The sequence below is a fragment of the Zootermopsis nevadensis genome, unplaced genomic scaffold (genome assembly GCF_977971745.1).
Source record: "Zootermopsis nevadensis isolate Lab colony 2312 unplaced genomic scaffold, Znev_1.0 Znev_ptg000016l, whole genome shotgun sequence".
In the NCBI taxonomy this organism is placed as follows: Eukaryota; Metazoa; Arthropoda; class Insecta; order Blattodea; family Termopsidae; genus Zootermopsis; species Zootermopsis nevadensis.
In genome coordinates this window covers 346,280-365,664 of record NW_028259148.1, presented here as the reverse complement: position 1 = coordinate 365,664, position 19,385 = coordinate 346,280, and the positions used below count along the sequence as shown (strand labels likewise).

Below are 19,385 nucleotides of genomic sequence, written 5' to 3'. Positions count from 1 at the left end.
AACTCGACGTTTGGCATTATATAACATGATAGAAATTGCTACTTAAAATTAAATTATGTGATTAGTAGACAAAAATACTTGACATTTTTAATAACGACATTCTCTTTTCGAATTAATATAGTCTGTTCATGAGGCCAGAGGCATCAAGGGTAGGTAACACCACTCCGTATGTGTTTGTTGATAATGTTGGAATCGAATTATCATAGTTTATGCCCGTTTACGTATGATAATTGTTCTATCGTTTCCTTGTCTGGTGCATATGTGCATGCATAATGTTACGCCCATCTTATAACAACTGAAATCAAGCGACTGATTTTTTTAATGAAATTAGTTTTAAGGCGAATTACGTTTAGTGGGAGTGGGCAAGGAAGTGGCCGAGAGGTGTAATGCCAAATTAATTTTTTCTTCTGTGCTCTTTTTAGTGTTTGTAAGCAATGCGATAAAAGCTTCTTTTGCGACTAGATAATGTGGTGGCTACTGACGTTAAGTCCATGGATGTGATTTGTGGGAAGTGTTTTGTTCCGAGTTCCATATCTTAGGTGTGTGAGCTGGTTCCGGGTTTTCAGTCACATTGAGCAGGGGTATTGTTTCAGGAATTTCATTTCCGTTTTGGGTTTGCCATAAAAAAGATGAATGAAACATTGAATGGACCTTGATGACGTCAGTATAAACAGACCTCTGCGTGTGCAGTTTCCCCTACTGACTTTCCAACGCCTGCCCGCGGTAATAGTAGCATTCCGACGGGGAAACAAGTCAGACCCCGTGGGGCCCTTTGTTCAGGAGGGGGTGACTGCTAGTTGCGTTTCACCGCGTATTATCATCGCCAGTGACACATGGTGGATAATGGTGAGACGCGTTGATTTATTTTCAGAATAATGTTGTTTTGATACATTTATTTCTCGTGTTCTGATAACGTCTATTGTTTTATAGGTCAATATGCTATTAAGTTACCTTTACCCCTGAAACATAATCGGGGTTAAACGTGTTACTACTTTGTTATCGTCCAGTATTTGCGAAATTAACTTGTTTAACTTTGACAATTGGATGTGTGCTAGCTGAAAACCAGAACGTTTTCCTCGACTTGTAATTTGTGAGGCCTTGGCCGTTCGCTCTGAAGGAATGCTTGCTGTGAGAGTGACGAATGCTATAAATTGCGAGGAATTTTTGTTTACCTACACAACTGTTCAATCGCATTGTTGCTTGTCGTTTTGTCGTTGGCTTAGTAGTGACGTTTGCGGCATTGTTACAGTTTAACGTTCTCCAATCACGTTTAAAAAGCCTATCTTGTGTAGAGCCGAAGGTCTCGTTTGTAACGTTATGCAATGTTGTGCAACTGTACATACTTACAGATTATCATTACAGCTGCTTTGTTTGTTGTCTCACTGGGTCATCAAATGTAAAAAAAATAGCTCAAAGTATAAATGACGTTGCTACAGATGGGCAGATAAAGGAATAAATGGATACAACAATTATTTATGGATGATAATATTAAAACACGTCTTGAAGAAGAACGTCGAGGATGTGCCAGTTTCTTTACAAGCTAAGCGGCTAAAGACTAAATCTGCTCGGTGGTTTTAGTACACGTTTAAGGGTTTATTTCGCCTTGATGTGGACTACCCATCTGGCGACTTAATCGAAAATTTCTTGCTTGAATAAAAAAAAAACAGCGCCCCCCTCGTCATTCATGGCGGTGTCTGCTGCTGAGATCTGAAATTCTTTGTGGATGCAGCGGAAGGTAGGGAGGGGCTGGTACCTTTCCTTGGTGGAAGATACGCTCCTCGGATAAGTTCTTTTTAATCTAGCATCTCCCCAAGTCTTCATTGTTTGCGGCGTTGAATGGAACTGTGGCCGCTTTATTCAGCACGCCATTCAAAACTGCATGAAGGGTTTCTTTAGCTTTTGAGGCAGAAAAGGAACTGCGCCCCCTACCCACTGACTCCGACTGCCAGCAGATGTTTTGGAATAAGATTTACATCTTGAAGGGATTTCGTCCGGTTGGGTCATTGCAAAATTTTCCGGGCGATCCCTGATTCATATTAGAGAGTTATCAGGCCGACCTGACTAGCTGAGACACTAGCAGCTTCTCAAGAATAGTGTGCCCTTCCGTGTTACGTGTTTGATGACGCACATTACCATCGTTGGTTTCCCTTTCATTTACAAAATTTCTTTCGTTACGATGTATTTGACCGAGTTTCACACTGTGACGTGTTGTGATTACGAAGTGAAATGGCGGAATAAATTCCATTGGTGGGGGGGGGGGGGGGTCGCAGAAATTAAAATGTGCTCGCGCCGTGGGATATTTATATTCCTTTAAGAATACTTTAGTTCTTCAGAGTATACGCTTTTCATTTCCGGTTGTATTTAAATTACTGTGTTCGTGCTACACGTCCATTAATTGCCGCAGACTTTAATGGCAAACGAGATGCACCGAGTAGTGGCAGCGTCGTTAAACAATAAATAAATAAGTGAGTGAGTCTCGGTCGTTGCTTGGGTGTTCCATTCAACTGCCGATGTTTAATGATGGGCAATGTTTTCATTCCGTAGCCTTTCGCTAGTGGCGAAACACGACCGGTCACATGACGATGTATCAGCAGCCTCTAGTTCAGCTTTCACCTTCTCTTGTAAGTTTGTGGCAGTCAATTTGACCCTGATTGCATGCTTGTTCGACGGCGCTTCATCATTTGCATTTTTCCTTTAAAGCAAGGTATCGTTTTGTGACGAAGTCTCGCGTGTCTACTTGTGGATTGAAAATGTTTTACAACCTGGAATATTAACGCAGCAGAAAGTCAGTGTGTGGGGCCGGAAGCCGGCTATCTAGACGGTCTTGTGATGTCTTTTCGTATCTCCAGGTGGTCAACGCGTGCTTCCTTCTACTGCGTCGATGCGCCGTAATCATTCTGTTACACCACGGTACGTCATTATACAGGGTTAGTCTAAATGATGTTCCCGATTTAAAACACACGTTACTCACGTTTAATGAAATTCAGATGCACAAAATTGGTACCGGTGGAAAGAGAAACTCTCCAAGTTTATGTTGGTATACTTCGCCGCCAGGGGCGATATGAGAGAAAATGGCTGCCATCGAAGACAGGGGGGTCTTTGTGTCCTGGCAACGGCATTTCCGAACCAAGTTTGCGGCAGATCCAGCCGGTGGGCATAAACTTCGTTAGTGGTATTCCGAATTTAAGAAAAGAGGCTACAGCAATCGATCATGATATGCCGCAACGTGTCTGGATGTGTGCCGAGTTTCCAAGGGGGCTCACGTTGAACACCTGTGATGTACCGAAACAAAACTTGGAGAGTTTCTCTTTCCATCGGTACCAATTTTGTGCATCTGAATTTCATGTCTTTCAAATCGGGAACATCATTTAGACTAGCCCTGTATTATTAATACACTGCAGAGCATTTAAAGTCGAAATGTGATTTAAGAATTCGGTCCGTACCGCGAAGAAAACACCACGCTTCACCATTACGAAGATCAACTGGTTGACGCTGATTAAGGAAATAACCGGTGTTTATCCTAACAAATAAATTCACTGTGATCAAAATTCTGATTTCTCGATTTAGCGGGTGGTACGTATGGTTACCACTGGGGTTTAGGGGGTTAAAATAAGTGAGGAATGGCCTGAATGTTGGGCCCTGTCCACGCATTGCGCGGTGGCCGAACCTACCGTCCTGTTTCGTCATAATCTTTTGATTACGTTTAATAGACCCGTGGAAGATTTTGAGTAAACGTTGTGCGAACTTAATTTGTATTCCGTTCGGATACAGAAAATTTAATTAAAATGTGTATGTTATATGCGGCATGGACCATTTTTACGAGGTTGTCGGAAAACTGCTTTGAAAAGTAAATTTTTCGTAAACTCAGGGTGGATGGAACAAGTTGTTTGTGGGAAAGATAGGGTTTGGAGGAGTAAGGTGAACAGGCTTGTGTGTGGGGGGGGGGGAATTTCTTTTGTGCAGAATTTTGATGTCAGAGCGTGGGAACCCTGGCAGTTTCTGGGGCACACGGAGCGTGCGCTCAGAAGGGTTTATTCTGCGTCGTGTTTAACAGAATGTTCAAGGTAAGATAAATTAGCACACTCTTAGGCAGTGCGCTTGACATAGGCCATGTTATTATAAATCTTAACATAATAATGTACATTACCTCGGGGCATGAACGTCTAATTCCTTTCTTTTCGGATTTATTCTCATCTGCTTTCAAACAGAGGCGTAATACAGCGTCTGGTTGATCGATTGATTTCCGCCGTTGTTTACAGTTTCTGAGACGTTTTGTATCCTCGGCAGTTGCAGCGGCGGAATTTTCGTGCGTGCACGAAAATTACTGGCCGGTGTTTAACTGCAAATTTTACTGTAGATTTTTCACTTCACTCCGTAAATGTTCAGCGTATTGCCAGTTTCTTTTGTTGTGTTTTTGTTTGTGACTTTTTATTTGTGTACGTACGTTCGTTACGTAATAGAAGGACTTAATTAATGTACGTGAGTGTGCGTCTTTTGATTAGCTTGATTAACAAGGAAAATATAAAACTGTATATGGTGTAATATCTGTTGTGGCACGTAGCAGTTTCATCAGTAAATAATGCGTGTGGAGAAATCGCGTAATCTATGAGATTTTAAAATCGTATGAAACTAAATTTAGCACACGTATAAAACGAATGAATTTTCCCCATTTATATTATTAAGTAATTCTGTTCTGTCGTCTTCTGCTTTAGAATATAATATCTTAAGAACAATTTCTATACCGTGTGAGTCGGCGGAGACGTCACGCTTTAGGGAGATTCAACGACGCGCTGAGTCACGTGGTGGTGATAAAATCTCTTATGGTGTCATTTACCATTTTAGTAGGTTTACTCTTATTAATGCATAATGGGCTTTTTTTGAAGGCGTCGGGGTCGCTAAGCCAGTCAAGAATCCAGCCCACACCCCCTCCCACTTTTTTCAAATCCGTTTTAATATTATATTTCTCCGTCGCTATTACTTTCACTGTTTTTCGCTGCCGTGGGCTCGTAAAACGTTGGAGCGATTCCACAAGCCCAGGACAGGCCAACGATTGTGTCCCACGACGTATCGTAGTTTCAAAGAAGTTCTCTTAAGCTGCAGACTCGACATTAGGTTATGAACGAGAAGGCTGTTTGTTGCCGTCTGAAATATTTTGGCTACGCCACTTGGGATATGAAATGTGGGTCATGCAGACTGCCAGGTGGGTGTGGAGCCCGACAGACGGTCGGCGTCTTGTGCCAAAACAGACGCCCACGTGTCTTTTTAGGCCTCTTTTGTTTTGCGACGTAACGCTCTTCGAACACGTGACATTGACGTAAACACGTTTTGATGGTAGAAAGGTTCGCATTTCTGCAGCTCATTCCCCGTCTTCCGTGGACCAATTGAGTGGCCACGTGTTGGACGTTTTGCGGCGAGTATCAGGAAGGAGAAAAGAAAATCACAGTACTTTTTATATGAATAAAACTGTTTCAACTCCAATATCAGATAAATAAGACGCTTATTCCATCTGTGTTATCAAAACAATTTCTGTGTTTTTTATTGCGTGGTTTGTACAAAATGAACTGCTCGTGTTTTCTCGCGAGATTGAACTCAGCCTTTTTGATAACTGAATCTCTGTACGGATTTTTATTAAATTTTGTATGGACGTTGTGCCAAGCGGACAGTCGATGGCTCGTGGGTGAAGAGGCGAGGACTCGCGAGTCTCCTGGTACGTAAGGAGAAGGACTCACGTAAAGTGCACGTGATAATCGAACTATTCGCCAAGGAACGTTATGTGTTGTGTGGGTTGCCTTAATTCCAGTTCTTTGTGACTTACGTAAGTCTGTGTGTCGAGTAGTATGGACGTCATTCATCTATGAAACCCGTTAATGCAACTTTCAGAGACCATAAGTGAATGGCCTCATGTTGCACGACGTGCTAATTGTTCGTCTTTTTTGTGAAGGGGGTTCTTCATAACTTGCAGAAAGATTTAACCGTTATAAACGTTTGTGAGATCGCTGAGAACCGACTTGGAATCGACCGTCCAATTCTCAGGCTTCTCTGACTGGTCCATTATTCTAAAATCCTCGCGGTTGGTGATCCCAAGCCAGAGGGTAGAGTAAGTCTTTTGTTCCATAGTGCGTCAGGTTTGAATCCCAGCTGGGGTTGGTTTGCAGGTGGCAAGATAGCGCGTGACGGAACTGGTTAATTTAAAGCATTCACTGCAAACTTCACAGTTACCTCAGCCACTCGTTCTGAAATCGGGTGCAGATTAGTAATTTCATGGCGTGGACTATCCGTATTCTACGCGAATGTTAAAAAAAGATACGCATTTTTACGCACCAAACATTGAAACAGTGTTGCTAAAACATGGATCTGTACAGTCCGATTTCTAGCGCCGATGGAATGTGACGTCATGAGGTTTCAGGAACTGTACGTGATGTGTGCTTTTGCATCTTAATGTGTTTGTAAAGTGGTTAAGTAAAGATTGCGGTGATGAGACACAAATATACACGAGGTTACAGGACGCCTGTTCGTAGATATTGGTCTGGAAATAAAGTTTCGTGATCGAAGTCGAAGGCAAAGTATTGCTATAATAATTGGTAAATACTTATTTTTTTATTTGTGTGTTGGGAGGGAAGGACAAAGTTTACAGATTGAAGTTTCTAGACCAGATTCTGCGTGTCCCCGGAATTTTTAAGGCGGCTAAATAGAGGAGCTTTCGACGGGCCCAGTTTTGGTTTCGATAAAGAGGGGCGCAGATGAGTAGTAAGTTAATCGAACTGGCTGAGGACGACGTCCATTGGCCAAGTCGTGCAATAGTGATACGGTCCCACAAAATCGCTCATCGAATTGCATGACGACTTGGATACAGAATCTGTTACTTTTACGGCGTTAGGCTTTGTAGTAATTTAGAAGAATCTTATCAGAAGACCAAGCCCCGACTGTGCAAATTTTATTTTCGGCTCCCCCTTCCAGCCGAGTGCACTGTGCCGGGTGTAGGTAACCAGACCCCGCGTCTGAAGACACTCGGTAGGTCCGTCCGTCCAGAAAGCGACTTCTGTTCGGGCTGAAAATGTCTCGTCTGCCTCATGTGAGAACTCGGCGGACAGGCCAGGTATAAATTTAGCTGGCGCCACTTTGTTTGCCATATGAGACTGTGACGTCACCGCTGCAGAGGCGTGCCCCGCCAGAGGCATGTTTGTGCCAACAGCTGACTAATTATATGCCAGTCCCCCGTCTGATGCCAAAATCATTTCCCCCGTCGCTGGACGGCAGTGGTCGCTCCGAGGAAGGAATGTCATGCTGGAATTTCCGGTTGAATTGGATGCTGTTTTCAGCGCCTGGAATTTAAATTGGGATGAGTGTTGCATGACGCACGACGTGCCTGCGTCACGGTAACGGTGACATTTGGCGTACCTGAAATATCCTCGTAATATTCGTCAGTGCAGCGTAATCGTTAATCAGAAGGTCGTTGGTTTCGAATTTCGCAAATTATCTGCCCAATAACGCGCCCACCCGTCTTTTAACTCAGTGATGGATCTGTTACAAGAAATCGGGTATTCAAAGGAGGTTAAAAATCTGCGATCAGCTAATAACATACAGCCATTTCTTAAATTACTTGATGCAGATCTAATATTTGGTAAAACTTTAAATTTCACCCCCAATCTCGTGCGCTGTAAAGGACAGAACTCAGTAACCAACCAGACTTTTGTGATGGCGCAAGTGTTTTCTCTTTATTCCCGTTCGAAGGGAAATATTTTACTTCATTGTTTCCTTCACTGCCTCAAGTATCGCATTTCCGCCTGTAGGTGAATTCGTTGTCGAGCCGTTGTGAGCACTCGTTCGATCTCCTCCTTTACAGACGCCAATAACGGCGAAATTGAGGTAAGAGCTAAGAATTAAAATTTTGGGGAAATGGGGCTGCTTTCGAAGCCACATCAGTGCATATAAGGAACAGCATTGGCATCGTTTCTCTGTTTGAAATGAAAGGCATCTCGGGTTGACACTGAATTTTGTAAACTTGAGTGACGTCTGATACGATCAGCGACTTCCCCAGTTCAGGGCCCAAGGTCACTTGGATATTTTTGAGCGTGCGGCAGGTTTAGAAGTTTTACCCGATGTGTTTTCGATGTAATTAATAGCTGACGAGATTATTTTGTGTGGACTCCAAATCGAAGACACGTTGGTTCACAAGACACTTCACTTGGCGAGGTATACAGAGTGTGCCAAAAGTCCTTGGAGAAATTTTAAACGTGTTAGATTGGCAACTACAGAGTTATTTCTTGTGTGCAATTTACGATTTGCTTATCATTCAGAATTTATTGAGTTTAAGGACTTATGGCGCACCCTGTATTTGGATTGCAAACAGAAGTCAGTGGTCTATGAATGGGTCGGAGAGCGGTGCATCCACACGTAGCGTGCAAGAGGAAATGTCTGCTGGACATGGAACTGTTTCGTCGACTTCTTTGTTCTGCGTCGGGAGAATTCATGGCCACGTTCTGCAGTGGAAGTTGTGATTTCTCGTGATGTTTTGTTTTTAGATTTCTCTTCGAAACGAAATGTAATTTAATGGAACCGTTACAGTGACGTAAGAGCACGGCTAGTGCACAAAGTGATGGTAAACCCCTAGTTTAAATACGGGGAACTTTTAGGGGTGGAACCGGACGTACGCTGCCAGCTGTTTACGTGAATCCCGACATGTTTGTTAAAAGCGGACGGTCCGTAGTCGAAATGGTCTTTAATTAGCGCAAAAGGCTTGCATATTTGAGTGCACACTGCACATGAGAACATGTTTTTCCTCAAGACATATTTATTTAATCAAATGCACACCAAATAAGAAGTGTATAATCAAATTCATCATTTTGCTCAGACGTAGAACTTTTTGGAGGAGTCCGATAGGATCCGTGGTGTGCGTGGAGGGAGAATTGTCTCGATATGTCCGTCACTCCGTGATAGGGGAGTGTGGGCCAGCTTCTGACTACGTCCGTCGTTCGAACGCATCACGCCATCTTTGTGTTGTTTCCGCGTTCGTTCGAAACTAACCTAACCCAAGTGCAGTCGCTTCAACTTCCTCTCAGATCCAGGGTTCGTGCTTATTCCTACAGCTTGTAATTCAACCCACGATGCAGGATCGTAAAATCTAAAAAGGAAATTATGCCTTGCAGTCGGTGGTCAGCCCGGAAGTTCTCGTCGTCGTAGGTACGTGGGGTTGCCCTATTATTTGGGGGGGGGGGGGGGTCCGTGTTTCCGTAATTTCTTACAGGTCAGTTCCTTAGACCAAAAGGATTTGAATTTCGTTCTGAGGTTTTGCCGTCGGAAGATGTCGCTGGACCGAACCTTGCAGGACTTGGGCGTTGTGTGTTTGTTTATATATGAGTTCTTGAAATAGCACACTTTGCAGAACTGAGTCTGAATTTCGTGTAGCCGTGCGTTATGCAACCCGTGCATCATGCCCTCGTGTGCGTTCATCGCCCAGGATTATTCAAGCACTCAAGGTCATTCCACCGTTTGATGAGACGCCTTGATATCAGCTGATCGCCAACGAGGTTAATGCTCGTAGCGGGGCAGGGATTTGGAAGGAGGCTCCTCGGTTTCGGTAATATTTCGCTGTAAAATGCAATGCCGATGCAGAATAACAACCGGCAGTGTTTGTTTTATGTCTGTGTATCAGGTGTCTTGAAAATCCGTCCATGGATTCTGACGTGCTCTGCGGTGTGCGTGAGAGATCTTCTTAACAAATCAAAGGGAATGAACAGTGGGAAAGTTCGAAATGCGCAGAATGTGCTCAAAATAGTTCCACAAGAATTTTATTTACTAAATTAGACCGCGTCTCTAAAGAATGTGGAACATTTGAAACGTAAGATTTACTCCCCATCCCCACAAAAGACGAAGTTTTTTTCGCAGATGCTTAAAATTGGAAAATATTCTAAAAATTCTTAAATTTATGATTCAAAAAATTAAACAGAAACGTTTTGAAATGAATATCTCTCGGATGTTCCATTAAAAATATGAAGGGTTACGAGTTTAAAAACTGTCGAGAAACTTTTTTTGATTTTGATTTCTGGACCTCGGCCTCGGCTTTGTCCCTCTTCGCATGTCTGAGCTCCTTCAGGCGACCAGAACTTGGCTGTGCGTTGGGGTAATATTATCATGACGCCGCTGCTGGTCGTGTGTCGACAGCCTCAGTTTTTCCCGTCGCTCTGGAGTGAGCCGATCAGCTGATCTGTGTCAGTGCGCGAAATGTCACTCAGCTGTCTTTGACTCATCGTTTCTCGTAGACTCGTCATCATCAGCTGACGACGAGTGCCCTTTCGCGTATCGACAAGGGGGATGGTGGTGGAGGCTTTATTTTTCAGAGGAGCGTCACAAGCACGTGGGAGTTGATGTGTCGTGTTGGGCCCAGCGAACGCTGGTTCGAATCCCGACCAAGGCACGGATGTTTATTTCTTTATTACCGCCTGTCTTGCATCTCCATAACACTCCCGATTTACGGGGAGGGGGGGGGGGGTTATCTGTCTTGGGCCAATCCTGTCACACACACGCGATGGTAATCTCGGAAACTAATTCAGGAGATTTGAGTGAAATCCACCCCGTTCTTCACCCTATTTCTTTCACGTGCGTTACTGTAAGTCTGGAAAATGGCGTCTTCCCGTCGTGTTTTGTAAAAAAAGGCGCACAGCCCTCCCCGTTCGCCGAACTCATCATCAGACACAAATTAATTTCTTACCTTCAGAGGCAAGTCTTGCAGCTGCGAAAGTTTCGCCGCCATTCATAGAGCCTATTTCTGGTAACTCCGTGTAATAAAGGAGAGGAAGTAGCTCGTAGACGCACTGACAGGACGCGTTTTATTCCATTGAAGTGACAACGTCCGAGGCGGTCTCTTGGCCTCTTGTGTTCTGTGCATTCCCATTCATAAGTTTCGTAAAGCAACACGCTCTGCCGGCGTGTGCAGAACTGGACAAATAACGCCACTGCAGAGAGCCACCCGGTATCCTGTCCAGCGGGATTTGGGTGGCGGCTGGAGCGTGAAGCTGGCCATCTGTGGATTTTAACTCCACTCCCCTATACGCCTTCATGCACATTTGTTAAGTCGCTATGAGACATTTACAATGATCTTGTTTGTTTTTGTTTCTTGCCCGTAATAAGGCTTTAAAAAAGGAGAACGCTGATCCCTCAAGCTGGCCGATTATCCTTTCTGGCTCCCTTGGTGGTTTTCCTCAGTCCCTCCGCGTCAGGCCACAACCATCCCGTCGTGCATAATCATGAGCGCAGTAGAGAAATGGTCGTCTTTGTAGGTGGCGAGAAGAAGTGGTCTGATTTTCACGTTGGGGAGGAGTTGTGTTTTCTTCGCGGTACGGACCGAATACTTGAATATAATTTGGACGAGCTTCTGCTTGGAAGGGTCGGGATCGACGTCATTAATAGTGTTGGTGTGTGTCAGGTTGAGCGACCGGCCGGCTTCTCCGAGCAGCCACATGGAGCAGGAAAAACGCATCAGGCGCGAAATCGCCAACTCGAATGAGCGACGGCGAATGCAGAGCATCAACGCGGGCTTCCAGTCGCTACGAATCCTGCTGCCACATCACGAGGGCGAGAAGCTCAGCAAGGTGAGTACACCCGATGTCTGACTCACTCTTTCAGGCGCTCGTGGGGTGACACACGCACAGACCTTCTTCAGAATTGCAGTTCGATATTCTTTTTTTCTACCAAACTTCTAAGTACGTCATTTGCTAGCTGAGTGAAGCTGATAGTCGCTCAGAAGTACAAGAATTTCCGCTGTCTCTTACAGAGCTCGAGCGTTTATTACCAATGTTCAGAAGAGACCGGAAATGGTTCCTGAGCCAGCTGAATCCAGACCACATTTCTCTGACTGCCCCACCCCACCCCCTGGTTTGCATTCTGAGTGGCCCGAACTGAACTTCTGTTGCCATAAACTTCAGCTCGTTAGAGTTTCCGAGAACTCCACGCCAATAAAATGTTTTATTTTTAAAATGCCGACAAAGAAGCTCGTATTATTACTTTTTTCTCCGCTTGTATCCGCCGGTATTTGGATTCTGGCAGTGGGGAAACGTTTGTGGCTACTTGCTCTCTCTCTCTCTCTCTCTCTCTCTCTCTCTCTCGGGGAAAGGAATCGATAATTGAGATCCTGGTGGACAAGGTAATAAGCACTTTGTGGCCCCTTAAAAGGTTCGTTTCTCAAGGACTCTGCTTGTCGGATTTACACAATTAATGCGTGAGGATCGCGCGTTTAATCGAAGTAAATTTGCATTTCCAGTATGAAATCCTGTAATACCTTCTGATCCAAATTTGTTGTGACGTAATGTGTTTCATGTGGCCAGTTTAAGCCTGGGTAAGACCGTTTAATAATGGCTTCTCTATTGTAGGCCAATAGATGTGGTTAAATTAGCAGGTGCGGCACAAGATTCTTTTGGCTAAAGAACACGGTGGGCCCTGCTTTTTTGTGGTACAGTTTGCCCCAAAACGTGTGATATGAATTAGGTTAAGAACGATATGTCAGAAATTCGAACGAAGGAAATAAGAAGAACGTGTCTGTAGATGAGTAAAGACTGAAGTACCAATTTGGTTTTGGCCAGGATGAATTAGGCAAAATCAGCGGTTATTCATTTGAGACAGTTTAAGGCAGGCTAACTCAAGGCGTGTCGTGTTGCGGGCTCTGGGCGTGATATTTTCTTGTTGAGAAGAAGGTGGAGGTGGAAGTGCCTGACGGCGTTCATCACACTCGGGCACACGAAACCGCTTCAGCCTGATGCAGGCCCTGCTGGAATTTCTGAAATTAATAGCAGTGAACGTTTATTGTCCGACGGCTTTCTGTAACACATTTAACTGTCAGGTTCAGTCGTAAGAAATCGAGCATCCGAAAGGAACAATCTTATAATTTTCATGCGTTCACTCTTAGACTCGACAAGACAAATGGCGCGTCGTAGTAGTAGTCAGAATTTCTCTTACGAGTTTGTTCTCGTCGCCTGCCACCCTGCCCGGGATGTCATCTTAAAGTAGTCCGCGACCACTTCCTTTGCTGATGGATCGCGTAAAAACGCTTCGCAGACACAGCGGGAAAAAGACAGACGATCGGTTCGTGTCGGGGTTCGATCGCGCGGTCTTCGGCATTTCAGCAGTCTCGTCGGATGACCCACTTCGTCCCTAATCTCAGCGCCTTGAGGTGGATGGTGGCCGTGATGTACACTAATGGAATTATTCTCTCAGACGTCGAGGTTTTACGTGACTCTCCCCCAAACTTGCCAGCCTCTGCAGGCGAAACCTTACAAGGGAAAATCCATGTGACCGGTAGGCGCTGTAAATTTGTTCAGCGTTTTCAGAAATGCATCTTCGTGACGTATTTCGAGTCTTAGGAAGGGCTCATGCAAAATTGAAGCTACATTTTGACTAATTGAGTTGTCTTTAGTGTGTAGACTGAGGTTTTTTTGTGCGTGCGCGCGCATATAAAGCGCTGATGGCCTTGCATGTGAAGAAATCCCACCCCAGGTCACTCAGCTACCCTGGTGAATTACTTAAGTAGCTTGTACATGTATCGGGGTTGCACGTGACATGCGTGTGTGGGGGGGGGGGGGGGGGGCTCTTTGTCTTTTTTGGTGTAGCCTCTGACTGACCCACATATTTGTGGGCGTGGTTAGTGCTCAGCCCCGTCAGAATGGCGGCGTGATCAAAGCCATTGTAGTGAAACACGAGGAAGCGCGATTATGCTACGCGCGAGGAAGAAAAAGACTCTGATGACCTCATTATGTCACCGGTCACGTGACCGACCGTCTGATTCTGCTGTCTGTAGTTGAGTTCATTCAAACCGGCCTCTACGCCGGGCGAATGGCGCGGAACATTCAGGAGCACAAATTGTGTTGCGTTGTGCCTTTATTTTGTTTCCAGACAGAGCCAGAACACGACGGCCTCCCTAATGTTCAACGCAAAAGAAGCCAGCGGCAGTTCCGACTCCTTCCTTCTGTAGTAGTTTCTAGTTTCTCAGTTCGTGAATACCAACTTTTGACTCGGGGGTGGGAGGTGGTGAACTCCACACTAAGAGACGTCATGGAGTTGTGTACGCCGACGCACGGACAGACGGACGTAACATCGTTCTTTTCGCAACTTCTGGTTCCGAACAATTTGCCAGAGGCGTTGCATTGTGTCGAATGGAATGCAAAAATTTGTTCACGCAGTTCAAAGACTGCACCGGGGGGTTCCGTCAATTTCGTGATTTCGCTTATCTGGGTCTGTTTTGCCCCCGTCAAAAATGTTTCGTTGTCTGGATGTGGTAAGTTCGAAAACCACTGGACCTGACAGATCAGCATCGTGGCAGAGTGGTTATCATTCGTGCTTCGCATCCTGGAGTCCCCGGCTTCATATCTCGGCTGACCTGAATGACGTTCTCGTGCTACTCCTGTCCCCGTGACAGATGTTGGTGCAATGCTTTGTAATAGGCCACGATCCACCCTGCCTATTCGACGCCATAGTTGTAATGTGACCTGTTGAAACATCGTTAAATAACCACACATAAGTCTGCACAGTAGTGAGCGTAATAAAAGTTGAGATGATTTGTCTTCCTTCTGACAACTTGTATTACGAAACCGCGCTTCTGAAGTGCCCCCCCCCTCCTCCCCAAAACCTCATTTACGTGCTGTGTTTTTCAAGGAAACTCAGATGCAAACACGACGTGTTAGTGTTTGTTGGCCGACTTGCATTTAAGTACCCAGGATTAAGAAACGAAAATTATTTCGTAATGTGCAAAGTTTTTAATCTTGTACTTAAACGAGTAAACCTTGCTTACTGTCTGTAATAATTATCATATTTGCTAGCGTGTCATGTAATTACGTGCTTTGAATATGGGTGCGTAATTATGTCTGCAAATATCGTCACTTTTTGGAATTGTCGCGTTCCGTGTGCACATTTGCTTAAGTCATGCGCTGTCTGGAGTCGCCGGTAAAGCCCAAAGTTTCTTTTTGCGTTGAGTAATGCCCCAGAGGTTAATCGTCGAAAGAACAGCGTTAATTTAGATAATATTTAAAAATTCAGTTCTTACCTCAAAGAAAACACAATTCGGTGCTGGTGTTTCCTGAAATAATAATTGTTTACGCTGACAATGACATGGAACTGACGTTATATATTCGCCCAGTGGTTAAAATCTAGGGCTGTCAGTGTCAGAGCAGGTGGTATAGATAGTTACCGCAGGATTTAAAAGGGTTAGTAGCGGGAAATTTAGTATCCGAAGATCGAGTTGCGTGTAAGAGCGGATTCAGCACAATTTATTGACAGCTTTGGGCATTTGTGCCTTCGTCACGTGTTTTTGTCGGCGTGCCTCCTCGAAGGCGTTTGTGTCAGCCTTTTAATATCCACGTGGGAACTGTGCTAGATCGAGGCTGCCGACACGTCAAACCGAATTTTGTTTTTGACTGTGTATTTCCTTCCGTCTGGTTTTCTCAAAATATGGGAATTATATTTTTGCTGTAACAAGTTACATATCGTAAATAGAAATAATAAAATAAAATTTGTTATCCGCGAAGTGTTTCATTAATGTTCTAAGCTTTGACCTGTAATAAGAGAATAGAAGGATCTGGCGTACGATGTGAATGACCCTCACATGTGGCGGTATATTATTAAAAACGTTCATGCACTTCTCGAGATGTTGCTTTCTCCATATTTTGTCGTGTGATACGTTGATCCGTAACTTGTGACTCGCGTGTTGAAGTGTTTATTCTTTATGTCTCTGTCCAGGGGACTGTCCCGTAAAAAAACAAGGGATGTTTTGAGTTGTACATCTGAAGGGAGGAGACCCATTTGGGAGACGTGGCTTTAAATTGAAAGATAACTTTTTAAAAAATATATCTGAGAAGGATACGTCTGGATTCAGCTGTTCTAGTATGGGGACTTACGGCGGGCTGTTGTGAAAATTGTCTGGTTACGTAAATGGCGGATAATTTCTTAACCATCTTAGCGAAGAAGCTGTCAGTGGGGTTTATGACATCCACACAATCAAGCCACGCTTTGTTTGTTGGGGAAGGAGGTTTTATGTTCACCGTAGTTAACCTTCGTTGAAAGGCAAGGTGTATTTTCGGAAACCCAGATAAATGGACCGGCAGCTTCCCAGTTGTTCGGCGTGTCTTCAAGGACACTGATCCTTATTTAAATTGCCGTGTCTTCGTGGTCCTTGTCACGTATTTTACCAAGTCCAGAACCTCGCAAGTAGGTCAGTCGAATTCTCGTCCGAGGTAATGCGCGTCCTAATTACGGAAAAAGTGTTTAGTGTCTACGTGGGGGCATGAAATTTGGCGGCCGTCTGCGGTCAGCTAAACCCTTTTAATTGAGGGGGGGGCACTTCAGCTGTGTGAGGTCATGACGGGATGCCGTATTCCGTGTTCCAGTCCGCAAATAACTTTTAAAGTTCGTTGCGAAGTGACCTTCGGGCGTGTTTGACCGTTATTGATCCAGAATATTCGATTGAAATGTTCCGACGTCTGGAGTAGAGAGGAGAGCAGCTTGTAACTGCGACCACACTTGTGACAGAAGAATTGATCCGACGTTTCAGAAGAGTTTACTGGCTCCCCCTCCCATTGGTTCTGTCGTGTCCAAGCTCTTTCTTTACGGCCCCGACGTTTCGGCTCGCGGATTAATTTTCGCCCTGTTGATGGAGGCAGTGAGTCTCTCCGAAACTTCTGTCAGTTTCCGTCAGACTACACGGCGCGACATTCCAGAAGACATCCAGTCGTCTTCGGAGTAACGATCCTTCGGGTTTCTTGAGAGCGGCGTTTTTAGGCGTGGTCCTCCAAGGAATCCGTTGTGCCTTACGCGCACTGCGAGGCGGAATCGACTTTGTTTGCGCTGAGGTTCAACGGCGGTGTTACTTTTGTGACGTGTTTTTTCGCAGCACTGTGGGAAGGGGGGGGGGGGTTTCCCGTATTCACGTATGTCGGAAAGACTAGATTTTCTTTGGAAACACCTTGAAATGTTGCTGTAAGAGGCTGGGTGTGTCATGGGCGCGATTCGCCTCTGCCCCAAGTTGACTTCTTGTTAACGAGCTTCGCTCTGAAGGTCTGATTCCTTCTTAGGCTCGTTCCCATTCTTTCGAAGCGCCAATTAAAATCGTTTCGTCCGTCCGCGTGTAACAGCTGTTGAACCGATTTTAAAGAAGTTTTTTGTTGCGGAAATTCTACGAACGCGCATCGACACTTGCCATCTGTAATTTGAAATTCACGTGAAGACGTGCGTGCCCACACCGGGGAGTCCCCAGCCGGGAGTTCCTCCGCTGTCATCGCATCCCCTAACTTGTTATTATTTATGTCGAAGCAGAAGTTGACAGACCTTTCCCGTCGACCAGTGACATGGCTATTCGCATGCTTGGTTGTGACGCCGCCAGGGACATTGGACCGCCAGGATCTCGTAATAGGCCATACGCACGCACGCACACGTCACATGACGAGTGCTTGTACTGGCGCCGGTTGGTACGAAGATTAAATTCATACGTGGAGTCACATGGACGACTGCGTCTCCTGTCCACCCCCGCCCCCTCCCCCTCACCGCGGTAGCCACCAGAAACCGCTTGTGAAATATATTGATTGCCGGTATGGACTGTAGACGGTGTTTTATTTTAACCTTTTGACCTGAAGGCCCCTAGGCCATGCTGAATCGTGTGACCTGGGCCTGGGGCGTCCTTTTCCAGGTGGCAGGCGTACGTTCAGACGTAACTTGAATCCATTTATATACACAGACCAATTTTACGTCTTTGAGACGTTGAGGCGCATTTGCCTTTGTTCTGTCTCGAAACCCATAAAAGTCTTGAGCGGAATTCCACCCACCCCCACCCCCCCCGGTCCCTTCTCACTTCACGTATTTATGAAACTGACCGTCTTGGCATACGCAGCTCAAGGACCGCAGGTTGTAGACCGTGGATTTAAGACGCTGTGGAATATAACAGCCCATGGACTTGACGTAAATTTGGTTTGAAAATCTCGTGCGAAGTTTTTTCTCTCTCTCTCCGCCCCCCCCCCCCCCCCCCCCCCCCCCAGTGGAATTCGTCCTGAGGATGGCGATGAACTTCAGGGTTAATATTGTTAGGCGTTAGGTTTTTGCCTCTCGGGCGTTAAGGTCTTTTGTCTCGGATGACCTCGCCGTTTCTTCTGGTCTGACGTCGGGTATAAAGAGACCCTTGACACAATTTTTCCGACTCGTGCAGCTTCGCCGCTGTCGTGCGTTGTTGGTTCACTGGACATTCGCCTTAGAATTAAACTTGATCTCGTTTTAATGTTTATTTAGCGGTTAATTCATTATTCCAGTTTTATGAAGCTCAGTCTACGTTTTCCGAGATATATTTGATACACACGACGTTTCGACAGTTCGCTTTACTCCGCCTTCATGTGACTGGGCTTGTCAGTATTTTTATCTCATGATTAACGCTGTATTTGTGATGGGACAAAACCTCGGACGTTTTGAATAGAAGGGTGTAAGTTGTATCTGTCATTGCTTTTATGCGGTAAGAGCAGTGATAAAGTTTTTTCTTCGCACGGGGCTTAAAAGCTTCGAAATGATTAAACTGGCGTCGAAAAGGTGAAGATAACTTTTTTTCTGAGCATTGTGCACGGCATCAGCGAATGAGTGAACGGATTCTGTTAATTCTCTCAGATTTCTGTTCAAAATTATGTAGCATGCACAGTGTGGCTCGCAGTCTGCGTTCGTGAGCGTGGAATATGTTTAAAGTTTTGACACACTCAGTACGTGTCACTCATAAATTATCAGTTTAGCGCGTATAGTGTTCCATATTGAGGGCGATCGCCCTGATGATGGAGGCAGCAAGGGCCTCCGAAACGTTGGCATACTTCTACTAGACTACATGACGCAGGAACCCAGCAGACTCGTCGCCTTGAGAACCCCAGACCTTACTTAATTTGAGCCAAATCCCGCGGATTCTTTCAGGATCCATTTTGTTTTTAAGTTGGTTTATGGGCTGGTGTGTTTTTTAACCACTGTAAAGAAAATCGAGATGCGCGTCAGCGGATGGCTGAAAAGGGAAAGTGGTGAGCGATGTTTTTGACTCAGTCGCCCCCGTGGCGAGGCGCGACTGACGACCTTGTTCGCCCACACGGCGCCCGCCCTATGCCTCTGTAACAAGTGTTTGACCATTTGAGCCACTGATAGCTTCTCGAGAGAGTGTCTGCACTGTGGATCCGGTTTTGAAAATTATTAAAATCGATGCTTGGGCCCGTGTGAATGTTTTCTTCGTTGATGAAGTCTAAATGTTCCGGACTGCGTTTCGTTCTTCGGTTGAGGTCTGAGGCTAGGTCAACCAGGGTTCCAAAGGGAAATGGTTTCTGGACCCCCCCCCCCCCACCACCACCACCACCACCACAGGGGTGAAGCAGAGTGCAGCTTCCGAAACGTAGTAATTC

The 19,385-nt window shown here is 45.3% G+C and overlaps 1 protein-coding gene across 6 annotated transcripts in view; it reads left to right on the top strand.

Annotated features, from left to right (window-relative positions):
- Positions 1–19,385, top strand: part of LOC110828386 (transcription factor cropped) — a 60,776-nt gene that overhangs the window by 1,165 nt on the left and 40,226 nt on the right. For 2 of the 6 annotated variants that reach the window (XM_022061106.2, XM_022061091.2), the window contains exon 2: positions 11,423–11,588. In XM_022061106.2, coding sequence (XP_021916798.1) covers positions 11,423–11,588 — 166 coding nt within the window. Of the gene's footprint in view, positions 1–737; positions 847–2,801; positions 2,911–7,754; positions 7,867–11,406; positions 11,589–19,385 lie in introns of those variants that run through there. The other 4 variants (XM_022061121.2, XM_022061096.2, XM_022061114.2 and 1 more) reach the window with 4 other exon arrangements.